The sequence below is a fragment of the Xenopus laevis genome, chromosome 6L (genome assembly GCF_017654675.1).
Source record: "Xenopus laevis strain J_2021 chromosome 6L, Xenopus_laevis_v10.1, whole genome shotgun sequence".
NCBI lineage: Eukaryota > Metazoa > Chordata > Amphibia > Anura > Pipidae > Xenopus > Xenopus laevis.
This window is the reverse complement of record NC_054381.1, coordinates 49,959,500-49,987,471: the sequence shown is the minus strand read 5'-3', so window position 1 is coordinate 49,987,471 and position 27,972 is coordinate 49,959,500. Positions and strand designations below refer to the sequence as shown.

The following is a 27,972-nucleotide window of genomic DNA, read 5'->3' as shown; positions in this document are numbered from 1 at the left end:
ATAAGATCTCGGCATGCTTTGCCTATTTGACTACTATTTGTCATGCATAACTTTCCTACGACCGCTGGCCAAAACATTGACTGATTTGTTCTTTTTCCTACTTATTTTAATCTGATTGATCTGGTTAACTGGTAGACTGAAATGAACGAGCGTTCGTCGCTCAAGGAATAAAATCTGCACGTCTAAAAAAGGCAATATAGTAAATATGGGTAGCTTACCCTAACTGCCTCTTAGATTTTTATTCAATAAGTTAATATATTAAACATGGAATGTCCCTTGGCATGAACCTGTCTATTCATTTGACCATTTCACATTTCTAATCTGATTGGAACATTCCCTTGCAAATACACCCATTTTTACAGCTTTCCTTTAATTGTTTCCTACATGTTTAAATAAAGCTTCAGTGGAGAATTTCAACACTGTGACCAATAAAGCATGACATTAGAAATTGACCAGTGATATAAGAAAGTACTGCATTTCCAAACATTTAACTGATTATACTGCTGACCCAGCCTTACAGCAGAACATCTAAAATTCATAATACAGTCATATTCTATGCCGGACATCAGACAAATATCATCTAGCAACTGAACCAAATATAGCTCTAATAATTAAGGGTGGGGGTGTACAGCAAGTAAACGATAAAAATATTGTACCTATTATAATACAGCTGTTTATACTCCTGACTGATATACCCTCATATATGTTAAATAACTGTTTGTGTTTGTTCAGTGGTTTTGCAGATCTATGCTTTGATTATTGTGAAAGGTAACAGTATAAATGGCAAATATGATTATGTATCCTATGAACTGGTGTTTTTTCCTACTTCTCATTGCATTGCAATACTGTGTGGCTGTTGCACTTTGTGTGATAAACTGAAGGCCTATTCATAAAATAGAAATGGTCTTTAGATGGGTTACAGCTAGGGTTGCCACCTGGCCGGTGTTTTACTGGCCTGGCCGGTAAAAATGATGGTTGATCCCAATGTTATTAATAGGGAAAAAAGATAAATATATAGGAAGGCTGGTATTTTTTTCCAGAAAAGGTGGCAACCCTATTTCAGCTCTATTTTCAATGCTGTTGTCTGTGCTGTCAGTGGCACATAGCCTTAACTTGTAGTTGACGGTAAGGTGGGGTGGTACTTGAGGCTCCCTATTGCAGGCTTTACTTACCTGTATAGTTGGCTTTTAGAAGGACAACTGTGACCTGAACAGAGACTTTGTGAGTGATTTTACCCCCTCCCCCAACAGCTGTGTATTTTTACAAAAGATTTATAAATACAAATTATTTTATTTTGCAGGTCTAACTTTATGAAATTTTAATTTCAACTGTATGCCATGCCACCGTGTGCTAAAATGAAGGCCAAGTGCTGTATTTATATATTGGATAAGAGAACATTCTATCGCTTCCACGTTTTTATTCCTTGGTGGGACTTTAAATTTTGTCAGAAAAAAATTCTTTCCATTTTGAATCTCACCTTAATTTGCAAAGTCAAAAAACAACTACAGATAGAAAGTAAAATATTGCATTCAGATTGGGTCTGTTACTGGACTCGTGGCTTTCATAAATGGTGGGAGCACATCCAATAAATAAATTCCACTGTAGATGAGATGTGGAGTCCTTTCATGTGTTGCTTTAAACAGATATGTTTTTTGGCGATGCTAGTGACCCCATTTTTTGAGGTAAAAATGGGATGTTTATGCTCTGTAATTAAATTTGAGATTGAAAAAATAAATATATTGCAGTGCAGTGTGGGACTCCTCTCCTTAAATTGACAAAGAAGAAAAAATATTGCAATATGCTTGCCATGGAGCTAGTTTTCTATAAAACTTTACTTATTACCCTTTATTTATATAATACTATATAGTGTAATTGTTTAATCGTTTTCTTTTGCTCTCAAATAAAACTCTTTCCAACTTCTTTGCATTTAGGTCACAGGGCTGTTTACATTGGTGTTCACGTGCCATTTGCCCGACAGAGTCGTAGGCGACATAGACATAGGGGTCACAGGCATCATCGAAGAAGAAGAGAGAAAGAGAACGATAAGGAGGATGGAAGAGAATCCCCCAACTATGGTAAATTCCATAACCTGATCAAGAAACCTGAATATTTTTTTTCTGATCTCTTCTCTTGGTACTTGTATGTCATGGCTAGTCGAGAGTTTTCTTTATTTAACAAAGGCTACTGGAAAAGTAGGTTCTTCTGTGCATCTATTGATAAATTGATATATTATATTAGATAAATGTTGACAATAGGTACCAGAAATATAAAGGTATATTGCATGAGTGACTTAAAGAGGTTGTTCACCTTTAAATTAACTTTTAGTATGATGTAGAGAGTGATATTCTCAGACAATTTGCAATTGGTTTTTATTATTTGTCGTTTTTACATTATTTTAGCTTTTTTATTCAGCAGCTCTCCAATTTTGCAATTTCAACAGTCTGTTGTCTAGGCTCCAAATTTCCCTAGCAATCATGCATTGAGACTGGAATATGAGCAGGAGAGTGTCTGAATAGAAAGATGAGCTATAAAAAGTAGCAATAAAAATAAATGTGTAGTGTTGCAAAGCATTTGTTTTTTAGATTGGGTCAGTGACCCACTTTTGAAAGCTGGACAGAAATCAGAAGAAGGCAAATAATTCAAAAACTATAAATAAATAAATAAATAAATAAACAAATAAACAATGAAAACCAATTGAACATTTGCTTAGTATGAGCCATTCTATAACATTAAAAGTTAACTTAAAAGTGAACCACCCCTTTAATGAAAATACCATAATTCTTATTATGAAAAAGTACAAAAAAAGGGTTATTTTGAGATGCATATTTTACCGGGGCCAACATAGGCAAGTCTTTTTAGCTTGGCTTTGTTTAGAAGAGACTTGTAGTAGCAACTGTAGATAAAAGTACATACTACTGATCTGTGTCATCTTTGCACTGTTTCAACATGCAAGGCAAAGAGATGAGCTACTCTGTTCACTGACTGCAAATATCATCAGTGCATGCAATCTGTTAAGGTTCTAGAAAGATGTATTTCTTTTCTTTTGAAAATACCTTTGCAATTCATTTACTGCACAAATGTGACCCTGACCTCAAGTCTGGTGATAATCCCATGTGTTGTCACAATCAAGCACAGACCAGGCATTTAACAAAAGCCTGGTAACCCCGATAGGTTTTTTTAAAGACATTATTGCATTGCTGGGGCCATGAGTCCAATAATCAATCAATTCGAACACTTGTGGAATATAACATTGGAGGTCAAGCTATTCTCTTGGGAATCCTCCCACTGCAGGGAAAGCTCTGTATAATTTCTAGACTTTATTTAAATGTATATAATAGCAAGGTACAGCACTGAAATGAATTTAATAGTTAAGTGCTGGAGTTTTTGCTTCTATTAAGACTTTCTCTATAAATGCAGTCATTTTCTTTGGTCATATTTTCTGAATGGAGAAACTTCTTGGGGAATTTTTGTGCAGGTTTATATTTGTCGGCCCTTTGAGCATTTTTATACCTGTTTTAAGTGTGCAATACTAGCCTCGGGTGCACAGCAAATATTTCAAACTAATGCAAAGTAAGATTTATGAAAAATCAAAAGTAAATGTATTTTAAAAATGCATGTACAGCCAACGTGATCAGGGACCTTTCTCAATGCTGAGACGTACGCTGCATGTATGTTGGCTGTACATGCATTTTTACAATACACTTTGTTTAATTTTTTTCATGAAAAATCTGTGTTGTTGATCTTCTATATATTTATATAACTTGGTATTCAATAACTGGGTTATCTGGGTGTAGGAATTTATTTATGCCTTTGGCTTTACTAATAGTGGATAATAGTTTAATTTGAGCACATGGCAAGAAATAAAAATAACTGCATATACACAAAAAGCTTGTAGAGAAAATGACTTTTTTTCAGAGTAGCACATTTTGAAAGTTCAGAGTTGTTTATTTTCTCTCTTTGGACACATACTGTTTGGTTTATGAACTGGAGCAGCAAATAAGTATGTCAGAAATTTGACTGGAGCTGCTGAATAAAAAGCTAAATAACGCAAAAACTCAAAAATTATTAGATATGAAAATCGATTGCAAATTGTCATAGGATAGCACTCTTTACATCATACTAAAAGTTCTCAAAGGTTAAAAAGGAATGCAGGTTTCACTTCTTTTTTGTAGTGCACAAGTTCACAAATTGTCGTTATTGTGGTACTTCACATGAGGAAGCAATACATATTTAGGGAATCATGTCAACAACGTTAAAACACCCCAGCAACCCAAAAGCATGTGATCATTCTCTGGACGTGATGATTTAAAGGGGTTGTTCACCTTTGAGAGAACTTTTAGTATGATGTAGAGAGTGATATTCTAAGACAATTTGCAATTTGGTTTTCATTTTTTATTTGTTGTTTTTGAGTTATTTAGCTTTTTATTCAGCATCTTAACCAATCTGGTAACTAGAGTCCAAATTACCCTAGCAACCATGCATTGATTTGAATAAGAGATTGGAAAATGAATAGGAGAGGCTTGTATAGCAGGATCAGTAATAAAAAGTAACCATAACAATACATTCGTAGCCTTACAGAGCATTTATTTTTTTAGAAGGGAGTTGGCGACGCCAAATTGAAAGCTGCAAAGAGTCGGAAGAAAAAGGCAAATAACTATAAAACTATAAAAAAAAAAAAATAGTGAAAACCAATTTGAAAATTTTGTTTAGAATTGGTCATTCTATAACATAATAAAGTTACCTTAACGGTGAGCTGCCCCTTTAAGCATGGTATTTAATTACATTTCATTTTATAATGCAAATCTTTACTTCAAGTAATACCGATGCATTTTTATTTTTTTAATCAGGAACGTAATCATCAATTTTTCCCATTGTATCCTTAGTTCTCTCGAAGCCCTTCTACTTGTTTGTGTCAATAAAACACAGGGTTCCTTCTAGATGTGTCTGACAATACTTTGCTAACTGGCGAGTGTTTAAATTTGCTAGTGTTCCATTTTGTTAATATGCATCCTGCTGCTTTTTAGACACCCCTTCCCAGCGTGTACAGTTTATTCTTGGCACTGAAGATGATGATGAAGAGCACATTCCTCACGACCTGTTTACAGAAATGGATGAACTGTGTTTCCGGGATGGTGATGAATGTGAATGGAAGGAAACTGCAAGGTGAGGGTGTTATACCTTTTTGATTTCCAGTAGTTATTACTTTTTGGTGCTCAATATTATCCTTTGGTTTTCTTAAAGACCTAGTAATACTATAAAATGAATTTATCTTTTATTTATTATGGTTATCAGTTAATATGGATCTATCAATTCTGGTCAATTCATAATGAGTTTGAAAGTGTTGAATAACGATGCAGATTGTTTTAGACTCATTCAGAACAACTTGTTCAGAATTGATCTATTTCAGATGAATTGACTAAGATGGGAGTCCCCGCTTTAATAGTTTCAGTATAAACACTGACTAAACTGACTGGGAAAAAGCGTTAAACAAATTACCTTTAGCCTTTTGTGACACTCAGAATTTTAGACCATTTGCTGTTTTGAGACTTTCACTTTATTGGGAATGTGATGTCCAGATACCTTACACTAAAGGGAAAATATACTACCCATTTTAAAATGAGCTAATTTAATTTGGACTTGTGTAGAAAAGGTGTCTAAACACTATCTGACCTGATTCCATAGATTAAAAGGAATCTGTGATAGTTTGTCCCTTTAAGGTGGCCAGATCAAATAAAGTAGTAAAAGAACAGATCAGTCGATGTTCTGCCCCTCACGGCAATCGTGCAAAAGTTATGTCCAACAAAAGCTGGTGACAGTCTCTCACTGATATCGTCAGATCAGCAATACATGCAGAGATGTTATCGGTAGCCTACAGAAATTTTCTAACCTGTCAGATCAACTGAATGAACGATTGCCATCTCACGAAAAATGTCGGGACACTCTACACATGGCCCGAAAATCGTATAAAACAGAGATTCGTACGATCAAATTTTTGCATCTATGGTCAGCTTTATATGTATATATATATATATATATATATCTATCTATATGTGTATATATATATATATATATATATATATATATATATATATATATATATATATATATATATATATATATATACACATATACATATACATACATACATATATATATATATATATATATATATATATATATATATATATATATATATATATATATATATATATATATATATATATATATATATACACATATACATATACATACATATACATACACTTGTGTGGGGGAAAAAATTCTGCTCCCTCCCCTTTTTTTTTTCTAAAACAAGATCGAAACTAAACCAAAAGTAATTTATTGCAGAAACAGTGAGCAACTTTAGATATTCATTGGCATTATCTGCCTTCGTTTTGCCTGACCTTGATCCTTGAGGGATCATGAATTGTTCCCCAGATTTTGTTTTATCTTATTAAAAAATAAACATACTACATATAACTATCAGCAATTTTAGTGTAGGTCTGTGGGCGCTCTGCTGCAATTATAGGTGACCTGCAAATTAGAAAATAATTGTTTAAACATGCTTGAGCTGCATATCTAGTAGGGAGGCATATTCTCTTGAATAGGGGTATAACTCTTGTGTTATCAGCCCTGCAGCATCATAAAAAAGTGTGTTTGAGTTAATTGTGCCCATTCTCTTTGTTGCCTCCAAAGATGGTTAACTCCCCCTTTCCTAAAAATGTGTACTTGCCTTACACTCATTAATTCAGCCTGTTTGTTCTAATTTTACTAAATGTTCTTTTTATTTCTTATGCAATCTGACTAGGATATTTTGCCAGTTAATTGAATTAGTATTTTGCTGGGAGCCAAGATCATCTCTGTGTTCTTGGAAATAATCTCAGGAGTCAAGCCAAATACACAAAAAAGTCAACATTTTATATATAAAAAAAACAAGATTTTAACAGAGTTTAAAGATAAAAACGTTAGACCAATGGCAGATGCGGCTTTTTGACCACTTCTTTTTTTCAACTCATAGCAGAACACCCATCCCCATCTAATATTGCTGTGATTGGAGCGCAGAGCAGTGATGGTGAGCCTCTGCTAAAAAAACATCTCCTATTGACTCAAGTCAATAGGAGGTGGCAGTGGGGAATTTTGGCACTCCCTAACTGACTTAAGCCATGTCTTCCCCTATGTGTAAGGCTGATCTGATTTTATAGGTTAACAGATAGTGCCACATTTTACTTGTTTATGTTTGCACCCCAAAACTGTGCTGGCTCATGTATTTAGAAAAATACAGGTGCCAGAACAAGCCGAGCAGCAAAAGATCTACATTAACTCCTTTCTGTATTGCGGTGTGTTGTAGGAGTCTCCACTGCAACAGTTTACAAACAATCTTAAAGTGTCTAGTAATATTCTCAGCATTAAAAAATGTCTGGTAAAATTCAATGTTTTAGGTGGCTCAAATTTGAAGAAGATGTAGAAGATGGTGGAGACAGGTGGAGCAAGCCATATGTGGCTACTCTTTCATTGCACAGTCTATTTGAGCTAAGAAGCTGCATACTTAATGGCACAATAATGCTGGATATGAGAGCCAACACAATTGAAGAAATTGCAGGTAACTGTTGAAATTATTTTGTACAATTGCAAAACTCTTATCTGTACTCTCTTATGGTGGACATAGACACACAGATCCGATCGTACGAATCGAGGATTCGTACGGCCGAACGATCATATTACCCCCGATATAACCATGCCTGTTAATAGCATATCGGGGAAAGATCCGCTCGTTTGGCAACATCGCCAAACGAGCGGATCTTTGCATCTATGGCCACCTTTACACTCTTCAACTGTCTAACCACAAGTATAGTTTGTCATTTATTTATTTTAAATCTGTGACTGTAAAACTGGCATTGCCTGCTACCTGCGGTTTATAGGTTAAAAAAACAATTTTGTGTTGTAGTTTGTGCTGAAAACTAGCTTATACATTTATACATTTAATAGGCCCATACTACCTGTAATTAAATTTAAGCACACATTCAAGTGTTTGCTATGAGCAACTATACTGGTGCATTTTATTAGCCATGTTATTAATTCACCCCATTGATATCTTGTAGGAGTGACTTTGTAACAAGATGGTACCAATTATTGAAACATGTATGGCAGGGGTTTCCCCCCCAGAATTTTGCTACTTCAGAGTTGGTTTGGGATTTAGCAGATTCCTTTGTAGATAAATTGGTAATTGTCCAAATTCAAAATAAGTGGATTCAGTTCATTCCTAGTAATAGGTTGTACCACTGTATTGCATTAGAGCTGTCCTGTAATAAAATTTTAAGCAGATTTAGCTGATCGATAACAATGGAGTGTGATTTATCAGAGCTGGAGAGCACTTTTGGATGAAAAAGACATCAGGCAAAAACCGTTCTATGGTAAATGAATATAGCTGTTTATACATTTCCAGAATTTCAAAATTCTCAACTCAGTGTCCCAAAACCCCATTTTACAATTGTTTACAGTACCTGTGTACAGGTATAGGATCTGTTATCCACAAAGCTCTGAATTATGGAAAGACCATCTCCCATAGAGTCCATTTTAGCAAATCCTTTTTCTCTAATAATAATAATAATAATAATAATAATAATTAATACTTTGTAAATAATCACAGCCAAGATATTATTAATTATTATTGAAAGCAAAACAGTCCTATTGTTTTTTATTATTTTTTTAAATGACTTTTAAGAAGACTTATGGGTATGGAGATCCAAATTATGGAAATATCCTTTATCCAGAAATTCCCTGGTCCAAACATTCTGGATAACAGGCCCATACCTGTGTATGATTTCATTCAAATAGTTTTTTCTTTGAACCATATATGATAGAAATAATGGCTTTTAGAAATGAGACGTTAAAGCATATAATTTCAATCAACCAATAATTTATTTTTCCTTGACACTGACCTTTTTCTGTTTTTGTGTTAATGGTGTCTGGCAGATATGTTGTTGGATAACATGATTGGGTCCGGTCAGATGGATGAAGCCATAAGAGAGCCAGTCAGAGAAGCTCTCCTAAAAAGGCATCACCACCAAAATGAGAAGAAACTGAGTAACCGTATTCCGCTGGTCCGATCCTTCGCTGACATAGGCAAGAAACATTCTGAACCTCAATTGCATGAACGAAACGGTGAGATTAGTTTGTGAAAAGCAGCTTATTCTAACCTGCCTTGCTTTCACAATCTTTCTTGCCAATTTTGTTTCACTTTAAAGCAGCAGCCCTTTTTTTGATGATTTCATTAGTCTTGCCAAAATTCTCATTTTAATTTCATTGCTTACTCATGCTAATCATTTCAGCCTTGTCGGTTATGGCCTGAATTTTTAAATATGAAATAATAATCAAAACGCATTACCCAAAACAGTGCTTATGTTTACTAATCCTCGGCTGCGGCTTTTAATTTCTTTGCTTTCAATGTTGAAATACTGTCATAACATTTTTCTTTGTAGTTTTCCCTATAGGCATACGTTCTCTATGAATTTAAAGAGCTAGCTCACAAGTTAAAACTACTACCGCTTATAAAATGTACTTTTATTTTTTTCCATATTAACTTTTTTCTATATTCGCCTTCAAATATATTTTTAATGTGCCAATAGAAAATGTTTTGATGACAGTATTCCAACATGGATTTATTAGTTTATAACCTTTTACTGCAGGAAGCTTGCCTAGCATGCTGTGAAATCAGAAAATGAGATGCCAATTTATGTTTTGGTAATTGCCTAATTTTTACTAAAATTTACTAATGTGGTTCTGACAACTACATGCCATTGATGGTTAGTTGATTGAAGTAGAAAACTTGTTAAACTAATGGCTGAGCTTAAGCTATCTCTAGGCCGTTGAGGTCTGGTATAAGAAATATTAGAAGACTTTTTCTTGCACATTCCTATTCACTATCTTATTTTGTTTGTGTTCTGGACAAAGACAGAAGTATGTTTTTATACAATATATACTATTGGTAGCACAGACTAAAGCATCGCTGTCAACACAAACACATTTATTTGCAGTTTATATGGTCTCCTTGTGTTTGCATTACTTTCCTCTGGGTGCTATGGTTTCCAGGCTCCTGTTGAAATTGACTTGTGTGGGTGACTTTGTAGGTAAATTAGAATATAGGTTCTCCTGGGACAGGAACTGATGTGAGCAGTTATATTCTCCATAAAGAGTTGCGTAATAGGTTGGCACTTAGTACATATTGGTAATACTTTATTTATAATCTTTTTCATATGTTCAATAGGTAGGAACAATATAGATTGGTCTCTCAGTCTACTTGAATAAAATACATTTCTTTAACATCTTCCCCCATCATGGCTTTGTTTTGTCTCAGGCCTTCCCCCTTCCCTGAGATATTTACAAGAGAGCTTTTGTTTTCTTTAATATCTTCTGGGCATCCGTATTTCCTAATCTGTACATGGTCTGTAAAGGTCTTAAAGGACTGTTTTGCAGCATCCTTTGCCATAACAAGCTAGGGATATATGTGCAATGTACCTTGCCGAGTCCCTGGCTTTTTCAGTGTTTCTTGGTCTTTATACTGTTATATGTAATGAATCTTTCTCTGGCCTGAAATTACACCGCAACTCAAACACAAACGCTAAATAAGAAAAATTAACATTTTGGTGAGAAAGGGATCATGAAGGGGATAAAAGCTCTTTCGTTATCTGTTACTCCAACATACAAGGGGAGGAGTTAAAAGGGGATTTTATAATTAGAAGATATAACATTTGATGATGTTCTATTGGTGATCCTGTAAACTGCGTGAAAACATTGCCCTGGACCACTGATTTTTTGCGTATCGTATGCCATACAAGTTTAGTCAAATCTATGCATAAATGAATGCAGAAACCAAAGATTTTTGTTTCTGTCCTAATCTGTTTGTGATGTTTATAATACTTCTGTCAACAGAAGTGGTTTTGTACCCAACCCAGTTTACGGCTTAATGATTAATGCAATATGTATCTGGCTATGTCCTAAAGTACAGATTTGTGTCTGTTCAATACCCGTGCAATGATGGTTTTCAGATAACTGCCCAACAGACTCGAGCTGCATCATTGCTTCTAAATTACCTAAGAACAACCCAACTCAAACATTGGAAGGCCAGCCTGGAGCTATATTCTCATCTGAAGCCAGCATAGATCAGGCCTACTGCTCTCCTATTTGTTATCATATTAGGGTTAGAATTACTATTACAGGTTTCATCTATGGGGTATATTTATTTAAAAAAACATTGAGAAATATGCACCCAAAAATTCCATAGAAATTAATGGATGTGACAGTTTGCGGTGGATACTAGTTTCACTGATAAATACACCCTATTTCTGTTTGTTACAAACTTGAGTACTTTGTAGCTGGTTAGACTTCGAGGTTTGTAGGGAGGCAGCTAAAACATTTGAAATTGCCTTTTCATAGATTGATTTGAGTATTTCTTTGAACCTGCTGGGTCGAGGGTCAGGCGATTTAGCTCTTGGAAATTCATCAGAAAAACATTATGCTTCAGTTTATATGATGTAAAAAAGTGGCCTCCTTTTGGACTACTTCTAGCAGTAGAGAAATTCACATGTGCAGATAACTTCTATCTTTATCCCTATGGTTATGTCAGCCTGTCTTGACTTACCCCAAGACATTGTTTTGGAAATCTGTTGTGTTAATGTTAGGTAAATGTGTTTCCTGACTTAAATCATGAATGTTGCTTTCATCTCTTGGTACTAATTTATCAGTGTGTTTGTTTTTTGTTTTTTTTTTTAACCTGAACTGTGTTGCTTGTTACAGGTAATGTTATGTTAAGCAATCAAATCAGTGGAGGTTCTGCTATACACCAATGTGCTTGGCACTATAAGGGTGAAGACACACAGAGCTACTGGTAGCAGCTACTTGTCACAGCTACAAAACACAATAGTAATAATTGAAAATAGTGACTTGGCAAAGCCAATCATCACTATTGTCTATTTCATGGATCCCCAACCTTTTTAACCCGTGAGCAACATTTAGAAGTAAAAGGAGTTGGGGAGCAACACTTGCTTGAAAAACGTTCTTGGGGTGGAAATAGGTGCTTTGATTGGCCATGTGATAGCCCCTATGTGGATTGTCAACCTACATTGAGGCTCTGTTTGGCATTACCCTTGGTTTTAATGCAACCAAAACTTGCGTCCAAGCCTGGAATTCAAAAATAAGCACCTGCTTTGAGGCCACTGGGAGCAACATCCAAGGGGTTGGAGAGCAACATGTTGCTCACGAGCTACTGGTTGGGGATCACTGACTCTATTTTGTAGCTGTGACAAGTAGCTGCTACTATTAGCTCTGTGTGTCTTCACCCTAATTCCTCAAGTGCAACCCATTTTATCCAACAGAGTAACAATTGCAGATACTATAGGCATATGACATTTCTAATTGGGAAAATAGGCTCTGGCCATACTGTACATATGCTTTAACATCCTGTATGCTTCCCTTGTGCTTTCATAAAGACCAGCCATGCAGACAATTTCTTAGACATGTGGTACCCCCAATAATTAGCGTGCTCAAGCTTTCTCGAGATATGTTATACATTCTTTTAGCCAGTTAGTCAATTGCAGATTACATGGTAATACAGCTGAACAGGTGATTGTATGGTACTGTGGGAGAGGAGCACTACAAATGTTAACATTTAATTTCTATATTAAAATCTGGGTCTAATACACGCAGCAATTGAAAAAGCGGTTTGGTTTATGGTTAAATGGTTAAAACTGTTCATGAGGTCTTTTGTGCTATATACATTTTACTTTGCATGTGTGTGCCCAATACTAGGGTTTTGCATGGGATTTCAATGTATGTGAATATAAGTAAAGAAGTATAAATATGAAGTCTCTCTTTTATAGATAAATGTGTTTTTTGTTTTGTTTTTACATTTTGTTTTACTTCAGGGGAAGGCCTTTCTGCCTCCCGTAACTCGTTGCGAGCAGAATCTCGCCTTTCTCTCCTCCTCAATTACCTTCTTCCTCCTTCGAGAGCTGGGACCCCAGCAGGCTCCAGGCGTTCAACTCCTGTGCCTACCCCCCAAAACACACCACCCTCCAGCCCTACCCTCAATCGCCTGCCCTCTACAGGTTCTCAGGAGATTGAGCATTATGTCCCAAAACCTCCCATTATTGATGTTATCCCTATTGTCATAATTCACCCGCCAGAGGAGGATGTGGAGATGCAGCAAACGTTGGACACGAAGAAGCAAGATGATGGTGACATTGATTCAGGCAACTATTGCTCCTCTGCCTGTGTGGTGCACATTGCAAGTGAATCACTCACACTGGAATGCTTTTGAGCACATTGCTTAAGCATAAGTAATTGGCATCATTTATTACCAACTTACACGGTTGCCTCAGTATGCATGCACTGCCTCCTACAAAAGCATTTCTTTGCTAATGCCATGTATACTCATTGTTTCATCTCATTCTGAAATTCCCATCTGTGCAAAGGAAGTTTTCAGGGAAGTAACAGATCTCTTCCCCTTCCATAAATGCACAGTCTTCCTCACGGTAACCCATTTGAGTTTCTGGGGGTGGTGGGGCTTCTCTTGAATCTCGTTGATTAGATGAAATTAAATGGATCTTGTCATCGGAAACATGTTTTTTTCAAAACGCATCAGTTAATAGTGCTACTCCAGCAGAATTCTGCACTGAAATCCATTTCTCAAAAGCGCAAACAGATTTTTTTATATTCAATTTTCAAATCTGACATGGGGCTAGACATTTTGTCAATTTCCCAGCTGCCCCTGGTTATGTGACTTGTACCTGCACTTTAGGAGAGAAATGCTTTCTGGCAGGCTGCTGTTTTTCCTTCTCAATGTAACTGAATGTGTCTCAGTGAGACATGGGTTTTTACTATTGAGTGCTGTTTTTAGATCTACCAGGCAGCTGTTATCTTGTGTTAAGGTGGCCATACACTGAGAGATCTGCTCGTTTGGCGATGTCGCCAAACGAGCGGATCTCTCCCTGATATGCCCACCTTGAGATCCTAATGAATAGTAATGGGCGGTCAAATCGTGGGACCACATCAACGAATAGATGCGTCCGCGATCCGACAGGATTTCAGTGCAGAAATCTGCTGGAGTAGCACTATTAACTGATACGTTTTGGAAAAATATTTTTTTCCCATGACAGTATCCCTTTAAGAAAAAAAAAACAGATGAATCAGGAGTTGTGTATATCAGGACTGTATATGTCAGGGATTTGTGACATGCTCAGATAGGAAGCTGACCATACAGTGGCTTTTAATGCTAGTCACACCAAACAAGCAATGCAGAATATGAGTCCAGTCCTTTATAATGAGCTGTCTACCTCGCGGTACCAAGAAGTCTGGTGGGCTGAAATGCTTTGACTCTTTCTGGTTCACATAAAGCAACATTTTAGCTGAACATTTTCCATTTTACTTTCCTTGTATGGCAGTGTACAAACCTGCTCTTGGCCTGTTAGATGGCAAACCGGGACATTATTCTGCTGCAAATTGAGTCTTTTCCCACATAATCAGTACAAGTATCTGTTCCCACGCTACAAATATATAGGGCCCTGTGACTCAGACTTCAGACCATGTGGGGAAATAAAAAAAAAAAACCATGAATGCATTTTCCCTGAGAAGTAATTTACAACAGCTATTGCTACAGTTTAGTATTCCAAAGCAGAGTGTAGTGGCTGGGTAACACACTGCTTTGTTAAGCCTAACACATGAGTGCATGGGTGTGTGTTTTGCAGTGCTAACTCTTATCTGGTTTGTGTTTGCGTTAACTTGCTGTCTCCATATGTACTCGAGGATCAGCATGCCTCAGGTAATATCAACTGTGTACAAGTACTAGACCTATTATCCAGAATGCTCGGGACCTTGGGTTTTCCGAATAACTAGTCTTTCCGTAATTTCGATCATACTTTAAGACTACTAGAAAACCATGTAAACATTAAATAAACCCAATTAAATGGTTTTGCTTCCAATAATGATTAATTATCTTGGTGCAGATCAAGTACAAGTGACTGATTTATGATAACAGAGAAAAAATAAATAATTTGGATTATTTGATTATAATGGAGTCTATGGGAGATGGACTTTCCATAAATCAGAACTTTGTGGATATTGGGTATCCGGATACCTTATCCCATACCTGTATTTTAGAGCAGCTTCTACAGTTTGAATTTGACTTGTGAACTACAGAAATGCATTGCTTTCTTTGAACTATGAAATCAGATGGAAGTTTTGTATTTGGATTTCATGAAAGGGCAAGAACTTTTTTGTTATGAAAGGAGAAGGAAACGTAGGCAAACTGACATTAGTCCTATATATGTGGAGTCTTTTAAAAGTATTTATTTATTTGAGCATTCATATATATCAGTCATACAATTAAAGCGATACTGGCGCGTTCCTATAAAACTCATAGGAACGTGTCAGTATAAGTAGTTGCTGCACCCGCAATAGTTCCCCTGAAAGCCGCCCCCAGCCCTGCGAACCTTTGCGCAGCTGACCTGCTGACACAGCTTACTGATCTGTCTTGCTTCCGTGACGCTGGGCTGGGGGCGGATTGATCCTTCCATAGGCTGAAATCCTGTTTTCATTCGTAATTTGCCTATGGAAAGATCACGCCGCCAGCCCCATCATATAGGGTTGCCACCCTTGCAGTATTTTACCTGCCTAGCCGGTAAAACACCTGCCGGGGCCGGTATTACAAATTTAGTGGTAGTGTAGTTACGGGTAAATTTGTGATACCATTAACAAAAGCCCTTGGTCCTCCACTGGATACCTTTTCTCCATTTTCTGGACATCGCGTGACATGGCCCGCCCCTCTTGCGCCTCGGTCTTCGACTCCAACCCTTTTTGCATCATGGTCCGCCCCTTTTGTTCCCGCCCCCACCACTGGCCGCTAATTTTTTTTTGAAAAGGTGGCAACCCTATCAACGTCACTGAAAGTGATCTTTTAGCAGTGTCTGAGGGCCTGGGTCAATGGAGGTTCGCGGGGCTGGGGTGGTGTGTGTGTGTGTGTGTGTGTGTGTGCCAAACTTTGTCATTGCCCATGGTGTATTCCAGAATTTGGATCTGCTTGTCTAGGACTGGCATTTGCTATGTAACTTGGTTTATTGTACAGTGCTGCCAAATATGTTTGCACAGTACTTGTTAATAATAACAATATAACTACTGTCCCACCCAAAATCAATTTCTTATCAGCTTGTTTGACCTGCTTTTGCTTCCTGGGTGATATACCTGGTCTAAGTGATGTGCTGGTTTCTGTGTGAATGTCAATGCAGACAGTCCACAAAGTTCTTCCTTAACTTCCAAGTAATTGCTCACCAAATCTCTGAAAAAATGGCCGTGGAGCTTGGATAATCTTGTCATATTATTATTCTTTTAGATTTTATAGCTAGACAATTAGAGAACAATTAAAATTACAAACCATGTAAATGAAAGAAGGGAACATTAATAGGAGATGTACGCTTGACCAGGGGATAAGCCAGTCTGAGAAACACATTCAGAAATATCTATACTAAGAGCTTTTATATTTTCCTGGCAGAAAGGGTTTCTTATGCAGTTAGTTGGAATCAACCTTCTCTAGTTTCGATTGCTGCTACTGTGTCACAATAGTCATCAACATTGTTTTCTCATAATTTTGGGTTTAATGAGTAGTTTTTCACATTTAATACATGTTTAAATTGGGTAAACTGTTGGCATTTCCCCCAAATGAATGAGTGTAGCCTTATTGTACTTTATCTGAGCATGTTGCTTTTAGATCTTTGCTTCTCTAAGACTATACGTGGGGAATCTGAATATAAAGACACATTCAAATTCTCAATGTGTTTCCCCAAATCCTTGCTTTCAAGGTAAATAATATTGTATAAGTAGAGTTTACATTACCATATCACATGATGTTCACATTTTCCCATGTATTTTATATGTGTACCTGCAAGTGTTTTCCCCTTGCCATTTACAATGTGTGTCTATGTATAGTATTAAAAATATAATATACAAGTAGGTAATCTATTATCCAGAAATGCCGGCACCAAAATACAATAATTCTAAAAAGTGCACAAAAAATGTGCTTTTCTTTAGTAATAAGGCAGTATGTTCTATGTTTTAAGTTGGCATAAATCAATATTGATGGAAAAACCACGAGTCTTAAGACTATCAAAAGACCCCTTGTCTGAAAAATGCTCGTCATAAGCCTTCCAGATAATAGATGCCATACCTGTATTGGCTTTCAGAGTGCTGTCATCTACAGAGCTACCTGCACAAGTAGCTAATGTTTTTCTAACTAGCCTATTGTCTTTGTAGGGCTTCTGTCCTCCCCACAGTCTGTATCAGGAAATCTGGATTCTAACAAATCATCAGAGCTGAAGCGAAATGCAACAGGAGGAAGTCTGGAGAACAGTACAGTTGACTTCAGTAAGGTATGGAACAAAGCCTTGGACGCTGAGAAATTAGTGGGCTTAGTGGGCTAGCTTGCTTTATGTAATGACAATGGTCTGCTAAAACTGCCTCGGTTATGTTTTAGCTTGCAAATATCAGTCTACCTCCAGTAGACTACTACTCATGGAAATAATTTAAAAATTATGTACTGCTTCTGAAAAATCTCTTAGCAATATTTTGTTCTACATGCAGTATTTGTGCCTGTTTTTGTTTTCTTATGGACATTTAGTGCTAATACAATTGATGCATTAAAACTAACTATTTTCTGAGAAGGGCATAGTGAAGACTAACTTCATTATTCCAAGAAACTACATAATCTTGTGTTGTGTATAAAAAGTTTTCTTTCCACAGGATGAATCTTATATTTTTGTTTTCATAGTAGGCTACCTTACAATGTTTTATATTGTGTTTAGATATGCTAACATGATAAATAGTTCTATATCTTTTATTTAAATATGTAACCATGAGACAATAGTACACCATGAGGCAATATTACACTGGTATAAGTCCATGTTTAAAATGTCTTTCTAACATTCAAGTGTATACAAAGGTGGGATCCTGCGCCATCAGCCCCAAGACCTGCTCTTAAACTGGAATATTTTCTTGACATTGAAATTAAAGGATAACTAAAGCCGAAATATTTATATAATTCATTTTGTTTATACTAAATTAGTTATATTATTATGCTGCTGAGGCACTTTCATTATTACTAGTTTGGCAGCGGAACATGGCCATAACTACTATAGTCCACTCCAGTGGCAATGCACAATGCATTTAACACAATAATTGTACCTTAAGACCTGTGGTTCCTAAACTGCAAATTGCTGCTCCTGTGTGGGGGGCCTGGAGCATTGGCAGGGAGGTATCCGCTGAAGGCCATTTAAGGTTGGATTTGTCCCTGAGAGCCCGTTGACTGATTGAGCCATTGATTGATGTAGCAATGATTTTCTATAACTTTTGTTATGAACTAACAGTGGCTCTAAACAAAGTTCAGCTTTTCAAGTGGTTCAGACAGCCACTGATTGAAACTATAAGGCATATGGCATAAAGGGAAATACTCTACTGGTGCAAATCACCCATGCAACCTGTCCTTTTGTCATATAGAATTCATCTGTTGCTAGTGGCAAGATGCAGATTTCCATGCACAGATGCATTTGGGTGCTTCTGTCAATGGAGAACACGTCCCATGTGCCGTAGGCCTAAATGAATAATAATCTTTATGTATAAAGCAACCTGCTGTTCATTATATGCGTTTAAAATAAGCAGGCCAAAAGCTCACTGCTACCAATGGAAAAACAATAACACCTAACAAACTGCAACGTGTATTATTGGGTTCATTTGGCCTAAATGCTTTGCAATAGAGAAACTGTTTCGCACTAACCTGTAGCTTTGTTGTACCTATATGAACTTTTTTTTTCTGCTTGGCCCTTTATTTCCCCATGGGCAGGACCCTGCCTCCTGGCACTGTAATTGTGGCACACTAATAACGGGACGCAAGAGGTCAGCTGTAAGTTCCAGCAGATAGCCGTGTCAGTGGTGTTTACCTAATGCCGATCGTTTGTTTGTCTGTTGAAAACTCATTTGTGCTGTAGCTCTTCTGGAATGGCACCTCTGTTATTATACACAGCTCCCCAAAATGTTAACAAAAACCCAAAGCAGTAACCATTTCTGTCGTGCTAATGGACCAACCATAGAAAACAATACTCCTCTCACTCTTAAACCCAATATAATACTTGTGTATAATTCCAGAAGTGTATTCTACCTTTTAATTTCAGTAAACTGTGAATGTGTGTAAAACTGTTCCATTATGTTTTAGGAAATATACTTGTCATTGCAATGTCTCTTTTTTGCCATCTCTGGTAATAAATTATTAAACTCCGTTTGAATTTTGTAAATTGTTGGTCTTCTGTATTTACAGCTGAAAACCGAACAAAAACATTTCAATGATAGTCCCTTCTCCTGCAAAAATGAACCTCTTCCTTCTCTGGATCCCATGACAAATGTTTTGCTAGTGGTAGATTTAATCTTATAGGGTCCAAGTCCAGCAGCTCACAGCAACCAATCAGACCAGTTTAGTGCAGTAAAAATATTTAAAGAAAAGGTCTAGCTGCTGTTGGGCTGCTGTGGGTTATTGGACAACCAAATATTAACCATGGTGTAATATAGTTCTTAATGGTTTTCAAGGCAAACCATAAGATGTTTGCATTACAATGTTTAATCTGATTTAACTTGTCTGTCTCACCTGCATAATTCTGAAAGAAGCTGCAGCACACTGCAACGTTTGTACATGACTGTAATTCTGGCTGTCCTCCTTATAAAATAATATTGCTTGTGACTAGTGAGACTGAAGTTTTTTTTTTTTATCTGATTCAGCTGACTTGCATAAAAATTGCATGTAGTTGCATGACAAAACAGACAGATTTTATTTGTTAGATTCTCATGTTGCCAGAATTGGACCAATGCAGTGCAGTCTAATTGCAGTCTAATTGTGTCTGTTCAGTGTATGAAATACACTTGTTTCTATGTGAAAGTGTTTTTTGAAACAGAAAATCAATATCTACATCTCTATGGCTTGACAGCAAGTGGGGGGGGGGGTCCTTCTGCCTATTTAAGGGGCTGCCATGTTTCATTAAGCTTATGAATCCTAAAACTAACATTTTAAGGATATGTTTTTCTTGTGTATACATATATGCAGGGTAAGCAAAGGTGGGTTAGATGTGTGCTAAAGAAGACAAGCATTTGCATGTCACAGGTAACAATTTTTACACCGAAGTATGGAGAGGCTGAGTATGAAATCGTATGGCAAATCAAAATCAGATTGGATCAGTATAAAGCCAGGCACTGTCACTCAAACAGGAGAAAAAGCTTGAGAATTGGCTTCAGCTAAACAAGGGAAGAAAAGAAAAACTACATAGATACTTGGTGACTGAAACCTATTGCACAGTGTTCAGACCTGGATTTGGGCTTGTAATAGTGGAGTTTGTAGTCATGTATTCTTAAAGTGCCATCCTATTCTGCAGTGCTGAGCATAAATATAAACACCAGCACACACACACTGTGCATCCAAGCTTGCTTTGCATTTCACCAGCTGTCCACTGTGCCCCACTTCTGTTAAAACTAACCCTGTTACACCCTGTCAGGACAAAGCTTTTAGACAAAATCTAAATGAGCACTAAAGCACAGCAAAAATGATACTACAAATACTGTACCTTACGTTTTGGGCTTTTGCATCAGCTCAAGGCCACCACAACCCTTTAGCAGTGAAGATCTGTGACTGAAGATGCCTTGAGTAGCTTCTTGCTGTGGGCTTCTGTCTGTTACCTGAGCTGAGGGACTGACTCAATATATAGTAAATATACAGTATACATGTATTCCACGCATATTTTTGATTCACATTAAACTGCAGGATAGAAACCAGCGCATTCTGTTTTAAATTGTTGTTAATTAGCATTAGCATCTATGGATCTTCGCTTTCTGCTAAAGTTGGTCATTTCCAGTGTCCCTTAACTGTAGCTTCTCAAGAGCATTTGCATGTAAAGGTGGCCATAGACTCAAAGATCCGCTCGTTTGGCGACATCGCCAAACGAGCGGATCTTTCCCCGATATGCCACTAAACTGCATGGCTATATCGGGGTGATTCGAACGTTCAGCCGTATTGCCAAACGATCGAATTACGATGCACCAAGCGGCTCCGACGGGTCGGTCGGGTAAAAATCCAACCTTCCCGATCGATATCGTGGCCAGATATCGATCGGGAACACCCGTCGGAAGCCCCCATACACGGGCAGATAATCTGTCAAATCGGTCCAAACGACCGATATCGGCAGCTTTATCTGCCCGTGTATGGCCACCTTAAGATGGGAAGCTGCAATGGATAACGTTGAAGGCCATTACTATTATAGGGCTACTGATCCTCTGGGCTATTATAGTAAGTTTAGTGTGCAGTAAAGCATTACTAGCCATATTCTTCTTTTGGACTTTAATTCTTATTAATAATATTAGAGCATACTCACAATACCTGGTAACTGGTGCAAATTGCATTTTCACATAGGGGCAGGTTGTTTTCAGCTATAGTTTACCTTCTCTCTTCCTTTGAATGCGGTCTTTATCATCATGCCTTAAAACCATTTCTATTTAAATATAATTTTATTTCTTAGGTGGACATGAACTTCATGAGGAAAATTCCAGCTGGAGCTGAGGCGTCAAATGTACTGGTGGGGGAGGTGGATTTTTTGGATCGGCCTATCATTGCATTTGTAAGATTAAGTCCTGCAGTCTTGCTGTCTGGACTCACAGAGGTTCCAATTCCTACAAGGTACTTTTTTAATACACTCTAAATTGCTCTTTTACTTTACGTACTGAAATAATGGAAGACAATACATTTCTACTTATCCATTATGAGTGGCCATAATCCAGTTAAATATAGCTATAAAATGGAAGCTTAAGTACTGTAAGAGGTGTTCATGTAGTATAGTAAAGAGGCATTCTCTGCTTTTGTAGTAAAACACTTTGCAATTTGCTTTAATTTTACTTTGTTAAAATAGCCAAGTGATTGTCAGTATAATCTTTCTTTTCCATTCACTTGAAAGTGTTGAAAGATAATTTTTTTTCTAGCATTATTTTGTTGTATTAACAACTGTGCCTGCCATTATGATCAATTTCTCTAGTAATCCACCACTTTGTCCCAACAGGTTTTTGTTTATTTTGCTGGGTCCAACTGGAAAAGGAGGACAGTACCATGAGATTGGAAGATCCATTTCTACCCTTATGACTGATGAGGTAAGTGCTTGTTTGGTTACTGATAAATGGTTAAATATTGCACATATCTGTTGTGCATACCCATACATAAGATGGGAAGGCTATACACAATGTTACATGAAACTATTCGAGGTGTATCAATTTTTGCCACTCCTTTAGTTCTATATAAATGGCAATTTGTACCGAATGGTATTATTTTTCCAGTCTTGTAGTTTGCATTGCGTTTGCTTTGTATTCAGATGTGACTGATTTGAGAAACTGGGCATGGTGCCCTCTCATTTAAGACAAACATTCACTGTGACAGTGTTTAGGCACCAGATGCTTAGGACCTTACCAGAGTTTTCAACTTATTTTCCTAAGACCCATTCTCTAAGATTAATTCCCATAAAAACAACCAGTTCTACCCACAACTATGTCTGTCCTTTTTAAAATGTTTTATCCCCAAGTATCACCAAGTAACTGCAAGTAACATCCCTAGCTTGTCATGGTCCAATTTTTATGAAGTTCTTGTTATCGTGAGACATTCAGTAAACGCTATAGCCTAATTTTCTTTTTCTTTTGAAGATATTTCATGATGTTGCTTATAAAGCAAAAGACCGAAATGACCTACTTGCTGGAATTGATGAATTTCTTGACCAGGTGATGGTCCTGCCTCCAGGAGAGTGGGATCCATCCATTCGTATTGAGCCACCAAAAAGTGTTCCCTCCCAGGTCAGGATTAAGCACAATTGCTTTGATTTAAATACAGGAAACTTGTTAAAGTTAATAAGTGCCATACTATACAAAAGAGTTCTATTCTCACTACCTAGAAGCAAAGCATTCATGTTATGTGTGGTCAGATTTTAAATGTATTCTTTATATACATATGGGATAGGGGATATTTGTTCTCATAACAGACCAGATATTTTGTGTCTATTCTATTGGGGGCATGTTAAGTTTCTGGCATGATGCCTCCTCATAGAAATTCCCAAGAACTTTAAACAATCCAAAGTGGGTTGGTGAAATTGATTTCAAACATGCAACCAGCTGTTTTTAGTAAACCAAAGCAACCAACTAATTCTGTTAGAAGTCTTAGAAACACTGGGCAAATTTGCAAATGGTCACTAATCTATATCAATTTATGCAGACACTGAAGGCAACATTTTGATTGTTCATGGGTTACTATCCAGGTGCCAAAGTGTCCAGTGTTTATAAACGATTTTGACTTTTATTGTAACCCCTCTACTACTTAGGCTAATGTGACAGCAGTTGCAAATGAACCCTAACCCTAATTTTGCATAGATGAAGGGAACGCCTCCGGGAGCACATCTCTAAAATTCGGATGTGGAAAAAAAAGCACTATTTGCATTCTTATAATGTAAATTCCTGGAAATATTGTATGCATGCATGTAATTATGATTTTCTAATTGCTTATACAGGAAAAGAGAAAGATACCAACCATACCAAATGGGTCAACGCCAACAGGCGAAACAATTAAGGAAGAGCAACATCACACTGGTCCAGAGCTGCAAAGGACTGGAAGGTATTTTAATATTTGTTTATTTTCTTTGATAGGTAGTATTATGTACAAATTGATGTTTTAAGGGACAAATCAATGTCTTAAGGATCTGGCTATTCATGGTGGTATAACTTATACTGAATACTTATACTCTAGAGTCTGTGTCATATTTGAACTTGTATCTTGTGCGAGATCTGCATGTCTAATGAGTGCATTAATCTCCAGTATCCTAGTATATTTTAATGTTGCTCTCAATGCATCCACTATACATTCTATATGCATGTATGCAAATGTCAAAGGAACTTCTGACTCCAATGTGCTGGTTCCTCACCATGTAATAACTGCTATAAGCCCCCCTTTTTGCATAGAATAAATTTGACCATTTTTGTAGTTCTCTTTTGGCAGCTACTCTGTTACATTTGGTACACGTTTGCGTGCATTAGAGCAGTATGAGTCATAATGCTATGCACCCACAAATAGCAATAAGGAACTCAGCCTTCACTTGATCTGTGACCAATTCAAAAAGGTTTTGGCAGCTGAATATTCCAGTATTTGCTGCCATACATATAAAAACAATGTGTGTACAACCGCATAAACAAAGGGGTGCACTTTTCAGCTCTTCAAAGAATAATAAGGAATTTCAAGGTGGATGCTGGGTTCTTCTTGTCTGATGTATTTGGGAGTTTTATATTGCTATTTTGGTTCTGAAAATTTTCCTGAAATTTTGTTTACACACAAGTTACGTTATTTATAGTATTTAATAAATTGCCTTAAAATGCTTCTGCAAATGATGAGCCAAAAGTAAAACAATATTTAAGGAAAACTTACTAATGCTTATTCATTGAACAAAATTCCTGAAGAAATTCTGGGCTGTTTATAAAACTTGCAGTTGGTTCACATGTACATATTTACCATCAGCATTACATTGTGTTTGCATTCCATGTACATTGTCAAGTACACAAACATTCTTCTGTCAAGAAATCATTAGCACAGGATTAATATATTAATTTTCTGAACATGTTTTTAAAAAAAATATCATGATGCTGAAACAACTGTGGTTGCTTAAATTTTAGTATGTATTTTGCATGTCAAAATAGAAATATCTCAAACCAACTAAATCCAAAAGCACAAAGTATACCTATAATTATGCTGTGATTCTGGATTTTTCTGGTTTATTTTGCAAAAGTGCCGTTTCTACTTAATAGTCTTTCTAACGCATTTCACTGATGGAACATAAGAGCTCATCTGTATAATATTTTTGTTATGTTTGCTATTGCAGATCCTACGTTAGGTGAAACTGTTCTCATGCCTCCTACACATACCTAATTTTAACCTTCATAAAAATCTTGTTTAAAAAAAAAAAAAAAAAAAAAGATAATGCCACTTGAACACACATAAACTGTTTTATATTTTAACATAGATGCAGTCTATATTATAGATACTGTTTTAATTCAGCCATATAGGGAATAGTCACTTTGCATTTAGTCTAAAAGAACAAATACAAAATGTTTAAAAGAAAAGTAGAGCTCAATAGACACAATGCTAACGGTTAAAGTGCTGCAGAATCCTTCATTCAGAGGAGAACTAAAGCCTAAAAATTAATATGGTTAGAAATGCTGTATTTAAGATACTGAATCCTACTGTACAAGCAATGAGATTCAGTTACCCTATAACAGTAATGATCCAGGCCCTCAAAGTTGTGAACAGAAGCTTGCTATTTTGGATTTTGTAAGGCCACCTTTTGAGTGTCATTGACACCACTCATGCTCATTGTGCTCTGAAATGTTGTTGCGTAACTGAGCCAGTGTCTAAGTTTAGGCAGCAGTCCACAGTCCAGACCATTTGCTAAAAGATACTTGGGGTCTACTGTGGGTATCTTCAGGGGTACATATCTTTACTGCCAAAGGGCTGATTGCATTGGGCTAGAAATTCATAATGTGTAGCATTTCTAACATTCTAGCATTTTTACACTTTAGTTCTCCTTCAAGATGGCAAGATCCTCCCTGCATTTCTTAGTAGAAAGCCAAATCTTTTCAGCAAAGTCTCTATACACATGTTGTAAGGATATCACTTCATAAAATCAGCTATCCACGTGCAGATTATTATATTTTAATTATAAGCACCAAAATATTCTGCAGCACTGCACATAATGTTCAGGTATCTTTCTTATCTCAACAGTATAAAACAAATTACTTTTTTTAACAAACTCATAGCTACATACAGACAAAGCCTGTATTAAAGATATAGGTTTCTTTGAACTCGGCTTAGGTCATAATACAGCCCATTAATACCTTTAGTTAAAAATCAAACTTTGTCTTTGTGCATGCTTTCCTTAAAGGGCACTGGTTGGATGAAAATATTTTGGGGGTAACAGTATTGTTTTGTGTTTTTTTTTTTTTGTTTTTTTTTATTGCCCCCCTGCCAGCGTAGGGCACACAAAGGACGGAACTTCCAGTGCGAGCAGCCATGTTGTGCAAAGTGCTAGATCATAATAAGAAACTTGAGACATTTGCTCATTACGCGCATGCGTGTGCCCCAACTTGGGCACTCAAATATTGCAGGCGTCCTAGTGCTGGTGGGGGGCGGGGGAGATTTAAAAAATAAATTAATTAATTTTAAAAAAAAACACTGTTACCTCTAAGCGGAGTGCAGGCTCTATTAGCCCGCAACTTTGGTTGGGGAAAATATTTCTGCTCAACAGGTGCCCTTTAATGTGCACCGCTTGTGTTCAATTTCTATATTTGCAGTTTTCATTCTGACTCTCCATGCATCACCATGGCCAGGTGCAGGGAAACTGTGTTTGATTAAGAGAGAGATCATGATTTATTCAGGGACCACTGTGCAGGTGTTTTCTAGGACAACAATACAACAAAAAGCTTATGGAAATTGGTGTGGGCCCACAGAGAAATCCTCTTGTTACTCTATAGTTAGAAAGCAATTTTAGGTCACTGATTTTTTTTTTTTATGCAGAGAAGCAACCAACAGGAGCACAGTCACCTGAAATAAATGGGGGAAACTGTCTTTGTAGGGTTCAGTATCTATGTACTGCATAATAATATTGAATTCAAATATTGAGGCATAGGTTACTGTGTTTAAAGAATCTTTCTTCTCAAAAGACTTGTATTTGAATTGATGCAGCCGTATTGCTTGCCTGCCCTAAAATATACTTTAGCCCTGTTATTTGTGACTTGTGAGGATACTACCCATTTACAGTCTACTAAGCTTAATTTCAGCTTGGGTGAGCTTGTAAACACTGCAGCTTCTATTTGTGGCAAATTGCAAACAAACTTGCTTACAATAAAGCAAATCCTTAAAGTTTTTAGGAACTCTTCAGTGATTCTAGTTGCTAACCTCCTATGCTGGTAGGCAGTCCTCTTCCAAAAAAACATACCTGCCCAGGATACTTTGTGCTGCGCACCACACGATAATATTTCTTCTGTTTCTCAGATATCCTTTGGCATCTCTGTGGAGGCAGGGGCAGTACAGAACATTTTCTCAGGTTTCTGTATTGTTAAAAAAACTGCAAGGGATGCATGAGAGATCCGAATGATCTGATGGCACTTCCATCTAGCAGTGTCCTTTGGTGTTTACTTAGAATCATCCCCTCTGATACATATTGGTCCAAACTGGAAAACCAGAAGGAGAGGGTTGCTATACGTCTTCCCACAACAATTTCGTGTGCATGTGTCCAAGTTGCTGTACCTGAAACTAGCAATGAGAGTACGGTCTAACTAGTCTTGCATATAAAGCATAAGATTTTTACAAGACCTAAAATAAAGGTTGTATAGAAGCAAAACAGTGTTTTGAATAGGGTGTAACTTCTTTTGAAAAATGTATTTATTTTATATGGACATTTTCCCGGTAGTCATTTATTTTTCTTTCTTTTATAAAAACTGCACTATATATGTTATATTTAAAATGTGTTTGACATACAATAACATGAGTCATTAGAGGTACCCAACAAAGGTTTGGATTTCTGTTGGTTATACGGAAGTGTTACTTTTTTGGTATAAATACAGCACCCAAATGTAGGCCTTAATTTACTAAAGAGGGTGAGATTATGATTAATTTTAGTTGTGTAGTTCTAAATGAACAAGCATATTGGAAATTATGATGATAGTATATCCCTTTAAACAAGTGCAGATGCTAATATCAAACCTTAATATGAAACCTTAAAATATTGCAAAAAAATATACATTGTTTTTGCCTGTTGCTTTGTTTAGCTGGATACATTGATATCTGCAGGTTTTTCAGTTGTTTCAGAAAAAACACAGAGGTAGAAA

The 27,972-nt window shown here is 36.7% G+C and overlaps 1 protein-coding gene across 6 annotated transcripts in view; it reads left to right on the top strand.

Moving 5' to 3' along the window:
• The window catches only part of slc4a7.L (solute carrier family 4, sodium bicarbonate cotransporter, member 7 L homeolog), an 82,236-nt gene that overhangs the window by 34,697 nt on the left and 19,567 nt on the right, over positions 1-27,972 (top strand). For 2 of the 6 annotated variants that reach the window (XM_041565397.1, XM_041565399.1), the window contains exons 3-12: positions 1,932-2,075; positions 5,025-5,163; positions 7,440-7,600; positions 8,974-9,162; positions 17,299-17,414; positions 18,881-18,940; positions 21,591-21,748; positions 22,125-22,212; positions 22,756-22,902; positions 23,610-23,713. In XM_041565397.1, coding sequence (XP_041421331.1) covers positions 1,932-2,075; positions 5,025-5,163; positions 7,440-7,600; positions 8,974-9,162; positions 17,299-17,414; positions 18,881-18,940; positions 21,591-21,748; positions 22,125-22,212; positions 22,756-22,902; positions 23,610-23,713 — 1,306 coding nt within the window. 6 annotated transcript variants of the gene reach the window in all.